The sequence below is a fragment of the Myotis daubentonii genome, chromosome 1, assembly GCF_963259705.1.
Source record: "Myotis daubentonii chromosome 1, mMyoDau2.1, whole genome shotgun sequence".
NCBI classification, from domain to species: Eukaryota; Metazoa; Chordata; class Mammalia; order Chiroptera; family Vespertilionidae; genus Myotis; species Myotis daubentonii.
In genome coordinates, this window is record NC_081840.1 from 132422567 (window position 1) to 132438869 (window position 16303).

The 16303-nt window shown below is 40.5% G+C and overlaps 1 protein-coding gene across 1 annotated transcript in view; it reads right to left on the reverse strand.

Annotated features, from left to right (window-relative positions):
• The window catches only part of CUBN (cubilin), a 284448-nt gene that overhangs the window by 158576 nt on the left and 109569 nt on the right, over positions 1-16303 (reverse strand). Inside the window, exon 29 of the mRNA XM_059660312.1 lies at positions 6052-6233. Within this exon, the coding sequence (XP_059516295.1) occupies positions 6052-6233 (182 nt within the window). The remainder of the gene's footprint in view (positions 1-6051; positions 6234-16303) is intronic.

Genomic DNA, 16303 nt, shown 5'->3' on the forward strand with positions numbered 1-16303 from the left:
AGAGTGAAAGTTGGAAAGAATTTCAGGGTGTGGTTCATTCGATTACAGCATATGACTAAACTTTAGGGGAAAGAGAACTGGTCTGGTGATCAGAGATTTAAAAATGTGCTTTTAGCAAATTCTTGGGATATGAAACATTTCAAAGCCTATGGTTTTAATCTGTTTTGAACATTTCTTTCTGCTCTGTTAGCTCCATTTACTGTTATAATCAAATCAGCATTCCAGGGTTATGAGTAACCGAATGGCTTTTGAAAAATGCAATGGCCAGTATCTGGACACGGATTTTTGAGGGAGAAAAACATTGACTCCTGCTTAAATTTGGTGAAAACCAAGTAAGCCCAATACAGTGAGGTCCTACTTGGCTCTCTCAGCACAACAGGAAAGGATAATGTGCAAGCTGAGAACAGATGGGTCAAAATAGCCAGCAGTGCTTCTAGGCCACACATCCACCAAGGGTAACAAATTTTGAAACCACTTGCTAACACCTTATCAGTATCTGTGGTCTGAGGGATGGAAAAAATCATTTTACCATGTAGACAAAAAAGGGGCCACATACTAAATCTGACAAGCCCTGGGGAGGCCAGCATGGAAGGCCGTAAAACTCAGATACCAAACTAACCAAATAGGATGGTTTGGACATAAAGCTTCCTAACTAAAAAGCAGGTCATGATGGGTAGTCACATCCTAGGTCTGCAGCTTCTTTCTCAAAGGTCAGTCTTCACCTTAACTGAGCCTGTCTATTGTCGTTTTGCATCTAAGAAAACAAACCTTGATAATGCCAGAGTAAGCTCCTTTTACAGACCCCTCAGTGCAAGAGACCACAGAACTGCTCATGGTTATCTTGTTCCCCCAAAACCATTTCTATGGTGCTCTGAATGTTAATTACTGACTATCCTGAACCCACCAATGTAAAAGAAGTATGCATCTCTCTTGTTTTACTCTTTATCTAATCCCAGAGATTTCCCTGCTTTGCTTTCTCCCGCCTCCCTAATCTACCACCAATGGATTTCATGTAACCCTCCTTTGACTCTAATATATAAAACTAGAGGCCTGGTGCACAAAAATTTGTGCACTGGGGGGGGGGGGTGTCCCTCAGCCCGGCCTGTGCCCTCTCGCAGTCTGGGACCCCTTGGGGGATGACCACCTGCTGGCTTAGGCCTGCTCCCCGGAAATTGGGCCTAAGATGGCAATCAGACATTCCTCTGGCAGCCCGGCAGCCCTCGGGGGATGTCCACTTGCCAGTGGGGAGCAGACCTAAGCTGCAATCGGACATCCTTAGTGCTGCTGAGGAGGCAGGAGAGGCTCCTACCACTACCACTGTACTGGCAGCCATCAGCCTGGCTTGTGGCTGAGGAGAGCTCCCTCATGTGGGAGCGTACTGACCACCAGAGGGAAGCTCCTGCATTGAGCATCTGCCCCCTAGTGGTCAGTGTGTGTCATAGTGACCAGTCATTCCCAGTCTTTCTGCTGTTAGGGTCAGTTTGCATATTACCCTTTTACTATATAGGATAGAGGCCTGGTGCACAGGTGGGGGCCGGCTGGTTTGCCCTGAAAGGTGTCCCGGATCAGGGTGGGGGTCCTGCTTGGGTGCCTGGCCAGCCTGAGTGAGGGGCTGATCGCTATATGCAGCTGGTCACACCCCCTTCATGGTGGGGGTCCTCACTGGGGTGCCTGGCCAGCCTGGGTGAGGGGCTGAGGGCCGTTTTCAGGCTGGCCAGAGACTGAAGCTCCCAGCCTCTCCTTTTTTTCCTTTTTTTTTTTTTTATCCTGGGATTTATTTACCTTCTATAATTGAAATTTCATTGCTGTCACTGGAACTAAGAGCCAGCTCCGTGGCCACGGCCAACTGAAAGTAGATATCTGGGGTTAGTTTCGCTTCTATAATTGAAACTTTGTTGCTTTTGGAGCTCAGAGCTGGGCCGCGGCAGGCAGGGAACCTTGGCTTCCTCCATCACTGGAGCAAGCAAGCCTCCTGCTCACTTCAGCTGCATGGCTGCTGGCCGCCATCTTGGTTGGCAGTTAATTTGCATATCACCCTGATTAGCCAATGGGAAACATAGCGAAGGTAAGGTCAATTACCCTTTTGTCTTTTATTTGATAGGATAAGCTGAAAAACTGCCATTCTCCAGAGTATTTGTTGAGAGTTTTGCTTTCAGCAATTGTCAGTTTGGCTCAAATAAACTCATAAAAATTCTCTACAGGTTTGGATGTTTCTTATATCAACAAATAGAGGCCCAAGCACAAAATTCATGCACTTGGGGGCGGGGGTCCCTCAGCCTGGCCTGCATGCTCTCGCATTCCAAGAGCCCTCAGGTGATGTCCGACTGAGGGTTTAGGCCTGCTCCTCACAGGAAGCAGGCCTAAGCTGGCAGTTGGGCATCCTTAGTGCTGCCACAGAGGCAGGAGAGGCTCCTGTCACTGCCTCTGCTGCACTCGCCAGCCATGACCCCGACTTCTGGCTAAGCGGCACTCCCCCTGTGGGAGTGCACTGACCACCAGAGGGTAGCTCCTTCATTGAGCATCTGCCCCCGGTAGTCATTGTGCATCATAGTGACCGGTCATTCTGCCATTCAGTTGATTTGCATATTAGCCTTTTATTATATAGGATCATTATTAGTGCAATTTATTACAGCATTTCCCACCTGACTTGAATACAGTGGGGCCTTGACTTATGAGTGTCCCGACTAATGAGTTTTTCGAGATACGAGCCATCTCTTGTCCAATTTTTTCCTTTGACTTTCAAGCTAAAATTCGGGTTACAAGCCAGCTTAAGATACCCCACCACTAGTTGGTACAGCGAACGTCACAGTGAACGCCATAACATCAGGCCAGCATCATGTGTCTCACTCGTTCACTTTTTGATTTGACATACGAGTAATTTGAGATACGAGCCCCGTCACGAAACGAATTACACTTGTAAGTCAAGGCCCCACTGTATTTGCAGAGAGGTCAAATAAGATTTTTTAACAAAAAGTAAGGAAGAGCCCTAGCTAGTTTGGCTCAGTGGATAGAGCATTGGCCTGCTTACTGAAGGGTCCCAGGTTCAATTTCAGTCAAGGGCACATGCCCTGGTTGTGGGCTCCATTCCCTGTTGGGAGTGTGCAGGAGGCAGCTGATCAATGGTTTTCTCTCATCATTGATGTTTCTATCTCTCTCTCCCTCTCCCCACTTCTCTGAAATCAATTTTTTTTTAAGTAAGGAAGATACTTATTTTAGCCTTAAGAAAAAACTCAGAAAATATTTAAGGGCCTCAAAGTATCCCTCCAAACCCTGATTTTGATGGAACATTGGGAGACTACCTTGTCCTAAAAACATAAGCCCTAAGCAGACTGCAGCCACTTCTCACGGACTTCCTGTGCAGTCACAGTAAGTGCCCTGCTTGAGTGCTGCCGCCTGCAGACCCTGCTTTGTCCTTCTGTCCCCAGGCAGCTTGCAGGGAGCAGCCCCAGTCTTTGCTTTCTCACGTAATGGGTGTGACAAAGCCCAAAGCACAATGAACCTATTTACATTTGCCAACTACGCTGTGGATATGAACATGAAGGTTTTGGAACATTTCACATTGTGGAAAAGTCTGCTGCCAGCCCTTTGTAAGTGTCCAGGGTTTTATGCAACTGAGAAATACCCTTGCTAGCAAGAGGGACCATCTGAAGATTCCACATTGTTAGTCGCACTTCGTACTGTGAGTGTGAATTTCGGTTGCCACCTTGTTCTCTCCTCCCAAAAATCAGGTCTTCTGAGATGGAGTCATGACTTGGCAACAGAACTTACATGATGATGAGGGGATGGGTTCACCCAAGGACTTACCAGCTCTGTCTCTGATTTCATTCCCTGCAGCATATCCTCCTTTATAGATACTTGAGCTGCTAAATGCAGTTCCTAGTGACTGCAACCACTCAGTGAGGGCATGACTCAAGAACCCCATTTCTTTTCAAGGAAAGAATCTGTTTTGTAATTAAAGTTTTTAAGTGTTAAAGATTCCTTGAAATACCTGCCACTCATTTCAATATCTGGCATACTGCCCACCTCTATCTTTTCATACCGGCTTACATGAAGTGCTGAGTAGTGGATGCATTCAGTTGATAGTAATACTGTTCCAATAACCTGGCTACTAATTAATAACAGGAAAGGTGTAAAGGGAAGGCCAGATACTAGAGGCATGACATTTGTACAGCTTTGCCGGGAAGCTGCAATTTAACACTCTCCAGGTCTGATTCCTGCATATTGCTGGGGAAAGGGACTGGACAATGGACGCATGCCCAGTAGGGTCTGGGTGATGTGGGAAGATGCTAGCCTGTCACTCATACCTAGGAATAGGGCGTTGCCCAGAATAGGCATATAAGCACGGGCACTGCAAGCACAGGAAGATTTGGTATTTAAACTCCTGAACAAAGAAGTTCTCCTTCTTGGTGCTCTTGGTCCTCTTGAGCTCCTGGCTCTCCTGTGACATGGGGCACACGCCCCTGCATTTGCCCACCTGGCTCAGGGCCATGTGGACCCACACAATGGACTGATGGACTCGGACTAGCCTGTTGTTGTACCAGACTCAATTCCACTGTGAAATGGAAATTCTGGGCACTGACTGTGCTTCTAGCTCTGCTGAAGCCCTGGCTATACATTTTCCAGGACTGACTTAAGGGATATGAGACTTTGCTACCCAAAGGATATAATTTCACATGAATAAACCTTTCTACCCCATCTCATTCTCCTGTGGGAATCTTAGAAAATTCTTTTGCTTAACGTATGGAAAGAAGCAGACCCCAAGCTCCCAGTGGGAAAAGGGATACCCCAATCTCAGTAGCAACGGAAGAATTTTACCTGTGCAATCCTCCGATAACAATAGCTCTTCCACTCACCATCCTTGTAGTCATGGGAAAACCCATTAACCTTTCTTAGCCTCTGTTTGACAATGGTAAAATGGGGACAAAATCCCCACCCGCCCTTAACTCACAGGAGTATTGAACATTTAAGTGGGGGAAATCCCTTTGTAAACCACCATAAATGTGTGCTATTATGGTGTGTCAATCATAGACACATTTGTGTTTTCATTCATTAAATATATATAGAGTGTTTGCTATTTGACAAGCAATCTGTGGCCCTAGGGAAATAGCAGTGAAACAAAACAAAAGCAGACCCAATACCCAGCCCTCATGGTGTCTAGGTTCTACCAGATATATAGAGAGAAACACTTGTCATGACTGTCACGTGCAATAGCATCCCTTTTCCTATGGTGATAGTTCTGTGCATACTTAGAAGCCTTAAATTTTGCAGGTAGGTCAAAGTCCAGGATGTCTACCCTATGTATAATCCCCTAATGACTAGATTCCTGCAATAAAAAGCTGATTGTAATAGATTCCCAAAGGCCATTATAATTATCTGAGATAAACCCTTTGCAGTAATGTTGGAAAATGCCTCAAACTGTCTAAGTGACCATTTTGTTAAAAGCCTCTGCAGCAGATGTGCTTCGCACCTGGCCCCACGTGAACCCCCTCAAGTTGCAGCTGCAGGTACGGTGGACAACTCCTCTGCTTACTGCCCTGCCCCACCCCAGTGCCCGCAGCCCACGGCCTTCCCTGCATGCACTCAGCCTCCCCAGTGCCTTTCCCAGGCTGTAAGTGTGGGGCACTAACAATGCCAAGTACTTCCTCCATCAGTGGGGGTGGGACTGCAGGACCAATGCTTCAGCCTGGTGTCCTGAGAGGGATGATTCTGAACAGTAGGCCTCACTAGAGCTCAGAGGGTCCCAGCAGGCTGAAGCCCAGGTTGCTCACAGAGCCTCCCTTCACTGGCTCTTGGTCCTGCACCCTCCCTCACGTGCTCCCTTCGCGCCTGCTTCCTGGCATCGCCTCCTGGAAGCTGCCGGCCACCACGTCCTTCAGGCACTTCTTTTAGAGAAAGCCAAACTGAGATGTTAATCCCATGCGTCTGCAAATGTCATCAAAATTTCTAATAGAACACTGATCGGAATACTGGAAAGAATGCAGGGATTTTTGCAGTGATTTCCAATTCTACCCCAGATTTTGGAATGTGCTGAAAAACAATGTAAATTCCTACCTCCAGGATGTCAAACCCGCAACTTTCATGATACTCCACATCAAAGTCGTGGATGGTGAGCTGAATGCTACTCCCAGGAGCAGTGCGAATGTACCATATACACTCCTTGCTGGCGGGGTACGTGTTCGGGTATCCGGGGCTGCTGAAGGAGCCCATGGCCCCAGACAACTCCGCACCACAACCTGTTAAAACAGCAAGGCTCAGTCAGTTCCAAGTGAGCTCTGGCCAGTGGGAAGAATTTAACAATCCAACTAATCAAAAGGTAATTGAAAATGCAGGTAACTATTTTAAGAGAAAAATCATAAAGTTACAACAAAGCTATAATTAAGCAGCTATAAACAATGAGGAAAAAATCATGGCTACAGGTTATTACATTTATTCTTTTTTAAAAACATGATTATATTATTTGTGCAATAATTTTCAGTCCTTATTCTCATCACATTAAACCTTTGGTAATATTTTCAAAATGTCATTCTAATTTTTAGATTTTTTTTTCATTATATGTAGGTAAGAATTTCAAAGTAGGAAGGTCAATGGAAGCAAAAGAAACCATCAACAAAACAACAAGAAAGACCACTGCATGGTAGAACATATTTGCCAATGTTATATCCAATAAGGGCCTATTCTCCAAAATTTACAAGGAGCTCATACATCTTAACAAAAGGAAGATAAACAATCCAATAAAAAAAAAGTGGGCAAAGGACCTAAATAGGCAATTTTTGAAAGAGGACATACAGAAATCCAAGAGACATATGAAAACATGCTCAAAGTCACTAATCATCTGAGAGATGCAAATAAAAATGACAATGAGATGCCATCTCACACCTGTCAGAATGGCTATCATCAACAAATCAACTAATGATAAGTGCTGGAAAGGATGCAGGGGAAAAAAGGAACCCTCATTCACTGCTGGTGGGAATGCAGACTGGTGCAGCCATTGTGGAGAACAGTATGTTTCCTCAAAAAATTAAAAATGGAACTCCCATTTGACCCAGTGATCCCACTTCTAGGAATATATCCCCCAAAATCAGAAACACCAATCAGAAAGGACATATGCACTCGCATGTTCATAGCAGCACAATTTACCATAGCTAAGATTTGGAAACAGCCTAAGTGCCCATCAGCCGATGAGTGGATTAGAAAAACGTGGTACAGCTACACAACTGAATACTATGCTGCTGTAACAAAAAAAGAACACTTACCATTCGCAACAGCATGGATGGATATGGAGAGCATTATGCTAAGCGAAATAACCCAGTTGGAGAAAGATAAATATCACATGATCTCACTCATTTGTGGAATATAATGAGCAACATCAACTGATGAACAAAAACAGATCCAGAGACAGAGAAGCATCGAACAGACCGTCAAACTTCAGAGGGAAGACAAGGGAGGGAGAGGAGGATAAGAGATCAACCAAAGGACTTGTATGCATGCATATAAGCATAACCAATGGACACAGATACTAGGGGGTGAGGGCATGTGTGTGTGGGGGGGGATGGCCAGGGAGAGGTCAATGGGAGAAAAAGAAGACATATCTACTACTATATGTAATACTTTAAACAATAAAGAATTTTTTAAAAAGTATAATGGACAGTAAACACTATGTCTCTGAGTCTTTAGTTTCCTGTATTTAATACATTATTTCTAAGTGCTTTTCAGACCTAAGATCTAGAATTGTAAATGCATATTAATAAGAGAAAGAAACCAATCTGAAAAGGTATGATTCCAAATATATTACAAAACCCATAGAATGTAGAGCACTACCGGTGAACCCTATGGACTCTGGGGATGAGGCTGTTAATGTGGGGTCATCAACTGTAACAAATGGCCCACCCTGGTGGGGAATGTTGATCATGGCGGAGACTGTGCATGTATGGGAAGGGGGGGGGGGCGTATATGGGAGCTTTACCTTCCACTCAATTTTGCAATGAACCTAAAACTCTTCCAAAAAATTAATTCTATTAAAAAATTATACAGGCCCTGACCCAGGCAATTTATATCTAAAAACCAAAGAACAAACAAAAACCAATATATAAAACACAAGCACAGAAGAAGACTGCAGCCTATGTTTTATGAATGTTTATATACATAAAAAAGTGATGAAGGCAAATCATTACAACAAATAATTAACTTGGTACACAGTAAAAACTTGTCACCACTTACTGAGTGCTTAGATGTGTTTTACAAGTGTTTTCCATTTTAATTCTCGTAATAACCATATGAAGCAGGTACTATTAGTATCTGCTTTTCTCAAATGAGCAACTCAATGCAAACAGAGGTCAAGTGGCTTGCCCAGGGTCATCAGGCTTGTAGGTGGTGGGGCCAGGACAGGACGCAGGTGATTTGGTTTTGTCAGAGCGCTTAACTCCTACATTCTACAGACTCAGTGTGTAGGATCCAGACAGAACTTTCAGAACAGAGAGGGAGAGAAAACTCATAGAAGAAATAAAATTTAAGGAAGGCTCAAATTCTAAAGAGAAAATTAGAAAAAAGGAGAGATTATCTTGTTTTCTAATAGCAAGTTTTAGTGATTAAAAAATATTGTTTGCTTTGCTAACATATCTGGGCCTTTTTTTCTGTTTTTTCAAATATTGTTTATTGATTGGTAAATTCTTTCAAATGCCTTCTCTTACTCTTCATCAAGGCTTTTTCATGTTTAAAAATAATAATGCCTCCTTTGGTGGGCTAGAGGTCAATGGGGGTTTGGGGGTGGGGGGAGAGGGCATTATGTACTACTTTCAACAATAGAGATTTTTAAAAAATAAAAATAATAGTGCTTCCTCATTCCATTATGAATATGTGTGCATTTTCACATGAATGAAACTTAACTGTTGTGACTGAAAATGTAAGACACTAAAGCTAAGGTCAGGTCTACTATCACCCTATGCCAATTCATCCTGTATGGTGAGTTAAAAAAGAAGTTTTTAAAAAGTTCAAAAATATATATTCTCTACATAGAATCTCCACTTAACTAAAAATAACTGAGAATTCTAAGAAGACTCTTGATGCAGAAAAGAAATCTGATTCCAGCTCAACATGTTCCCACCTTGAGTTGCTAGTCTCCTGCTTCCATTTGAAAACTTCCTTCTTTCAGACTTTAAATTTTTTCACAGAGCAGTATCTTTTCTTTGGCTTATAAACATATTACTTTATTCCGGGTTAAAATCCTGCATAAAAGCTGCTTAAAATTAGATATGTGGACATTATTTATATACTGCCATGAATGTTTAAAAAAATAAATGCCATGAAAGATTAGAAAATATTTTTCCTACTATGACAACCCATTGAAAGTATTCCTGAAGCCAAAATCAGCAGATAGCATATATAGTCAGTACCACTGCACAAGTCTAGGGGGCACCAGTCACAGAATATTTCATCAAAGGATACTCTCTAAAGTTTTCTAATGCTGTGGCCCATATAAATCATCTTAACATGAAATACCTTTTACTAAATTGCATTATAGGTAAGCAATGCCATTCTGTTACCCCAATATTTTTTAATGTACATTTCAGCTCCTCTAGTTCTTCATATCAGTTATACCATATTAAATAATTCAATGGAAAAATCTTTGGAGAAAAATAACTCTGTAGCTAAATACTATAAAAGAGAACAGGGAAATGAAAGCTTGGATATCTCATCTCTGCGTTTTTATTAGCTTCAGTTCACCAGACAATCCAATTCAATTTTTTCTTATTTAGTTGATTTGTATAAAAATCTGTACAACATTTTCCATTGTCTTTTCCAATTGTTTTAGGTTTCCTTGTAAATTCCTTTGCAAATAACAGGATGCCAATACCCTTTTATTAGTCACTGGAATGATAATATCAGATTCTTGGCATTCATTACTGCTCTAAAAAATTATAGCACTTATTTTATGTACCCACTGACAGCTCTTAAGAACCACCATGTACTTTTCCTAAGATTTAAACAAATATAAACAAGGTTTATAAAAACATAAGGAAATATTACTTTTAGGTTTCTCATGTTCTCTTCTCATTAATAGTGCTTACGTGTGTCTTCTAAAGAGAAATTCCAATACTATTAAAAGTGATACCCTATTGGTGAAAAATATTGTGTGGTTGTGAGAAGAAGAGAAAAACAGTTGGAGTTTGAAAACTCTTTGAAGCTTTCCACTTTTACTTCCTGCTCTCACTACCTCTGAGGTTTAACACATCAGAAGGTAACAACTTGGATTCAAAAGTTCACATTGAATGCAAAATAGTATAAATTAATTTAATGAATTTATATTATAGTAACAACTATAAAGTACTGGAAAAATAGAGTTAATTCTGATACTTATGGTAGAAACTCTGCCTTTGACTATTTAAATCTTGAAAGAGATAACAATAAGTTTCTAATTCCCATTCGTGCATCCATTCAAGAAATATTTATTGAGCATATGCCATAGAACAGTTCTGCTGTGGAAGCCAGGTGTACTTAATGTCTATTTTTAAAAATGCAGTTATAGACATAAAAACTGCTATTGCCACATGCTCTCCTGCGAGTCATTAAACTCTTTTTGCTTTTTCTTCAGTTTTCAAAGAGTAATTTCAATAAGTATTTATTTTAAAAAAGCAATCAGTGAATTATACTTTATTCTTCACATGTTAATTGGTGATAAGCTACAAATAAGAATTAAAAAATCATCATACTGAGGTGCTAACAGATATTTTTAAATTTGTTAGTTTTGGTAGTACAAGTTAGCAGGATTCTCTTTGATACTAGTCCATAGGTGAGAGATTTTTGGTCAGCATTCAGCCAGTTATGGCTCACTCTCTGGAGTATCATCACTTTTTCCTAGATTTTGGGACACTTTGACATTGTGTACTTGGTTTCAGGCAAAAGAAAATACGACAAAAGTATATATTTTAAAAACTGAAAAATAAAAGAACAATGTCTGTTTTTCCTATGCTCTTTTTTTAGTGACAAGGGAACACATATTCACAACAAAATTAAGAAAATGTCTGTTAATAAAAAAATTAAATATGTAATGAATTACTTGATACTCTGTTTCATAAGCTCAAGCTATCATTAGGCTAACAGTAAAACATTAGAACATGAATTTGGAATTGTATAATTATGGATAAAAATTTAAAAATCATAAATTCACAAAAATTGAACTTTTTAATTATAAATGAAGGCAATTAACAATTACAATTCACAATAGATAGTAGAGTTCTTAATGTATAATGTGAGTCTTTTGAATTGTATTAGTGCATTTTTTTTCCATTTCATTAGCTGCAGAAAAGGGAGTCAATTACAATATAGAAAATGTGATTTAGAACCTGTATCAACATGTACTATCCAATCGTCAGCAAAAGAAATACTGAAATAATCCAAAAAACTATTGTGTGTAATTCTGAAGAAGAGAAATGTGTTCTAAATGCTGAAATGAATTAAGACTCCCAAAGCTAAATGATTAATTCTGCCTCATCAACAATTTCTTGTTCAGAATGGGTAGTAAAGCTGTTCATTTAATTTGATTTACTATTTCTCTATTACCTGTGGTAAAAACAAGATTTGTTTTTTTAATAAAGATTGTGGAATTAAAAAAAACTTATTTGGTAAACTGTTTTACCTATGTAGTTGTTATCAGGGTTGCTAATGTCTAATACTAAAAACTTTCTGCATAAACAAGTATCCTAATTTACTTTCCTATTAAATTTAAATTTATTCGGGGCCTAGAAGAGGGGAAAGTGTTTTGTTCACTGCACTGTTTCCATCAGTGTACCCCTCAAAGGGAAACCTTTTGTTAAATGCACTCTCTCCTGCATGAGTCACAGAAGAAAATCTGTTTCTAAGTCCATCTGCCCATTTTGGGGATGGAAGCAATAAGGCTTCTGGAAAAATCTCAGGTATCTGCATTTCATTTAGAGGAAAAAAATAATAGTACAGACATATTTGCAAATATTAAAACAAGTGAAACTCCTGAGAAAACCCAGGTTAGCAAGTATGCAGTAATTTTTAAAAATCATGACACTGTCAGTCACGTCTGTGATTTCGGGTGGATGACTGGTGGGTCAGAAGGGTAGGAAAGAGAGACGGAGGAGAGCCAAAGCTATAGATGAAAGAAGTTATATCAACCAATAGTTATTAGGAAATAAAACAGGAGACGTTTAGACTCCCAATATCCTCTTCCTCATCATGCTATATAATAAAAGCCTAATATGCTAAGTGTACGGTAGTCCGTTCAACCAATCAAAGCATAATATGCTAAGACCACTCAACCACTCGCTATGATGTGCACTGACCACCAGGGGGCAGACAGTCAACTGGTCGACCAGTCACTCTGACGTGCACTGACCACTAGGGGGCAGACTCTCTGACCAGTATGTTAGCTTGCTGCTGGGGTCTGGCCGACCGGGACTGAGCAAGATGGGCCGGACATGCCCTGGAGCCCTCCCACGGTCCCTCTCTGACTGGCCAACCTCCCGTGTCCCTCCCCAGCCCTGATCATGCACCGGTGGGGTCCCTCGGCCTGGCCTGCACCCTCTTGCAATCCAGGAACCCTTGGGGGATGTCAGAGAGCCAGTTTCAGCCCAGGTTCCCGCAGGCCAGGTTGAGGGACCCCACTGGTGCACGAATTCACACACCGGGCCTCTAGTAAAATATAAAAGAAATTTCTCAACTTCTTTATTTGTAATAGAATTAGTATTGAAGCTCATTGGTTTGTTATATAGATTAAATGAAATAACCAAAGTAAGGTTTTTAACTAAGTGTCTTCCATATGATGATCCTCTATATGTGTTGTAATTTAACATAAGTTTATCCAGATATGGGATGATATTAGAAAAATACTTGGAGCTAGAAGAGAAATTACCATACCAGCTAAAGAGCCATCATAAATAGCTGAGATGTAAAAAATCAATCATTCATTAAGCTACAATAAAGGTAGTTCATATTTGCATGGTAATTCAGTTTTTCAAAGAGCTTTTAACAAGCATATTATTTTATTGAAAATTCATAACCACTCTCTGATGTGGGCCCATTTTAGAGATGAGCAAAGTGAGATTCAGGAATGCCACTGGATTTGAAGCTCCCAGAGTGAAGGACAGATTTAGGGCCAGTGCCCCCATCCTTTCTCACTCTACTCTCAGCACCCCACTCCCAGTTCTGTGTTCTCGCTATGCCTTATTGGGCGCTGGAATGGCAGCACTGAACACTGACTGCCCTCATTTCTGTTTGGTCCATCTACCGAGGAAATCATCACCATAGCAACCTGAAAAAACAAATACAGCAAAGATACTGTTCATTTAATTTGAAGCATCATTAGACATCAGCTGAACTGGAATAAAATAATGTCGCAACGAGTATCATATGTGTTTCAGTTTTAATTAGTTAATCTTTATAAAACTTACAGTACTGGTGACTGATAATCTGTTTGATCCTAGTTTCCTCCAAACTCCCAGTCAGGAGATCAGAGGAAGCACTCCCCTTATCAGCAGGAAGCATGCTGATGTACTGCACTCATACCAAAGAAGAGTTAAAAGCTGTTTCTAAACCTGTTTACTAGTGAAGATAATTTAAATCTTTTTCTTAAAAGGACTTTGCTAATACTTTCTTTTTTCTTTTTGGTCTAAAGAAAGCAATGAGTCATAAGTTGTTTTTTAATTAAGCATAATCTATTTATGCTCTATATTCAAAGTTTGGGGTGGTTGTTTTTAAATGAAAAAGCTTTAATAAATGCAAACCACCCATGGACACAGACAATAGAGTGGTGAAGGCCTAGGATTGGTGTGGGGTGGAGGGGGTTAATGGGAAAAAAATGCAAACAAACAAAGGAGACATCTGTAATACTTTCAACAATAAAGATAAATTTAACAAGAAAAAGCAAACTGGCAATGAAACTGCTAAGCAGAATCAGGGGCACAGAGTTTCAAAGGTTACATTCCTTATTTCCCTATAACTGCTCAAATGCAGTCACCTCTTTACACTGGCGTTTTCCTCAAACTATGTTCCATAAACCAATAACACCCAGAGGACTGCCAGCTTGGAACTGACATGGCCCACCTAGGCTACAAGAAAAGGAATAGAGAATGGCCCCCGAAAGACATTTTCACATCCTCGTCATCTAATTTTCGAGGAAAATGCCTGAGAAATTAGTGGTCAATGTTGAAAAGCCTATGTATAGCAAAAGCATAACATTAAAACATGACATTATGATGCTCACATGCTTCATTAAAATGACTGATTTATATTTTAGTAGTTTTTCTATAATTTAAAAACAAAATATTTCTCTTCTTCAATACCTTAAGAGAGTCCTCACTGGTTAGTCCACTTTCCCCCTGACAGGTACAAAGGAAGCATGGGGAGGGTGTAGAGTCACAGGGAGAAGTTGCCAATAAGGACTCTTCTAGTGGGACAAGTATGATGTAACATGGCAACTAAAAGCTCAGAATTTGAGGAAGATCCAAACCAAAGCAAAATTAAACTATTTTCTAGAATAAACAGGCCTCACTTCTGATACAATGATATCCTATATAATAAAAGGCTAATATGCAAATCAACGGAACATCGGAACGACCAGTCACTATGACACACACTGACCACCGGGGGGCAGACACTTAATGCAGGAGCTGCCCCCTGGTGGTCAATGCACTCCCACAGGGAGAGCACCCCTCAGCCAGAAGCCAGGCTCACAGCTGGTGAGCACAGTGGTGGTGGCAGAAGCCTCTCCCGCCTCCGTGGCAGCGCTAAGGATGTCCAACTGCCAGCTTAGGCCTGCTCCCTGTGGGCTATCAGTTGGACATCCCTGAAGGCTTCCTGACTTCGAGGGGGTGCAGGCCAGGCTGAGCTACCCTCCCTCCACCCCCACCCCAGTGCAAGAATTTCATGCACCAGGCCTCTAGTATGCAAATAAAGTGATTAAGGTGATTTTGAACAGAAACTTTCAGGTTGGGGGTGGGGTGTGGAGGTGAAGAAAAATGTGAGCTTCTTAAAATGACCAAAGTTGTCTGAAGGTAACTGTGGCATGTATAAGAACCATAAAAAGTCAGCAATTCCAGTTAATTCCCCAATAGAATAGAAGTGTATGCCCCTCTCCTGAGAAAGGCAAATGATAAGTATCTACTCTCTGAAGAGAGAAGGCTAAAATCAGATTACTGGTCCTCTTTGAAGACGTAGTCAAGGGTGGAGCCCCGAATTCAGATGATCTTAGGGATTTGAAAATTAGTTTTCTGAGGGACCCCAGGAGGTTGGCTCCAGGGCATGTCCGGCCCGTCTCGCCCAGTCCCGCCCCACTGGCCACCTTCTAATTAATTTCCTTTCAATGTGCACAAATCCATGCACTGGATCACTAGTTATTAATAACGAACTACAACGTTCGCTAATGACTGATTACTATAATCATGTTGCATTCATTTCCCTTACCCACCTTACACGCAGGTGCACCCTTTCTCTCCACTAATACTAGCAGCAAATATTTTAGCAACCAATTACCACGTCATTAATCTTGTACTGACCTGTTTGGTGTGCACAACAGGAAATATTTTGCTTTCAGAGCACAAGAAAAGTAGTTTTATTTGCATTACGCTTATTGATTTGTGCAGTTTCTCAATGTCTAGTAAGTTAATGTTCAAGAAAAAATATTATTTTTTATTAAAATGTTCTATTATTTTATGTTAATGATTACTCATTTATTTCAGCCCTTTGTATTTGGCACGTCTCCATCAAAATAAACCTACATTTCTATGAAGATTGAAGCTTTTGTTTTTTTGCAGCCCACATAAACTTAAACCTTTTTTATTTGGCCAGTGTTAGCCTTTGAGTTTGACATGCTTGGAGTAGAGTTATCTGTTTTCAATGGCAGGGACAAATACATTTTTTTAAGGAGAGTGAAAGAATAGGCCATAGTTAATGACTTGTAAAATAGACACAAGAAGCTTAAACATCAATGCTGTTCATAGTTATAAAATGACTTTTAAATTACTACATAAGATGTCATATGAATATTCAAAGTTAAGATTATCATAGCTTTCTGACATTCTAAAATGTCCTAAGTCTTAATATTGAAGTGTTCTACCTTAATACACATTAAAGAGAAATGAACACAATGAACCATATTTTAGGACTTTTCATAAAATATAAATTTTAATTTCCTACATATTAAAGGATAAAAAAATCTTTCATTTTCACTCAGAAAATTATAGTCAATCTCGTCATCTTTTCATTTTGATTAACTATATATTTTTTCTTCTAACCTGCTCATTCCAACCAAATTAAAAAATGCTTTCCCAGCAGAAATTCTTTG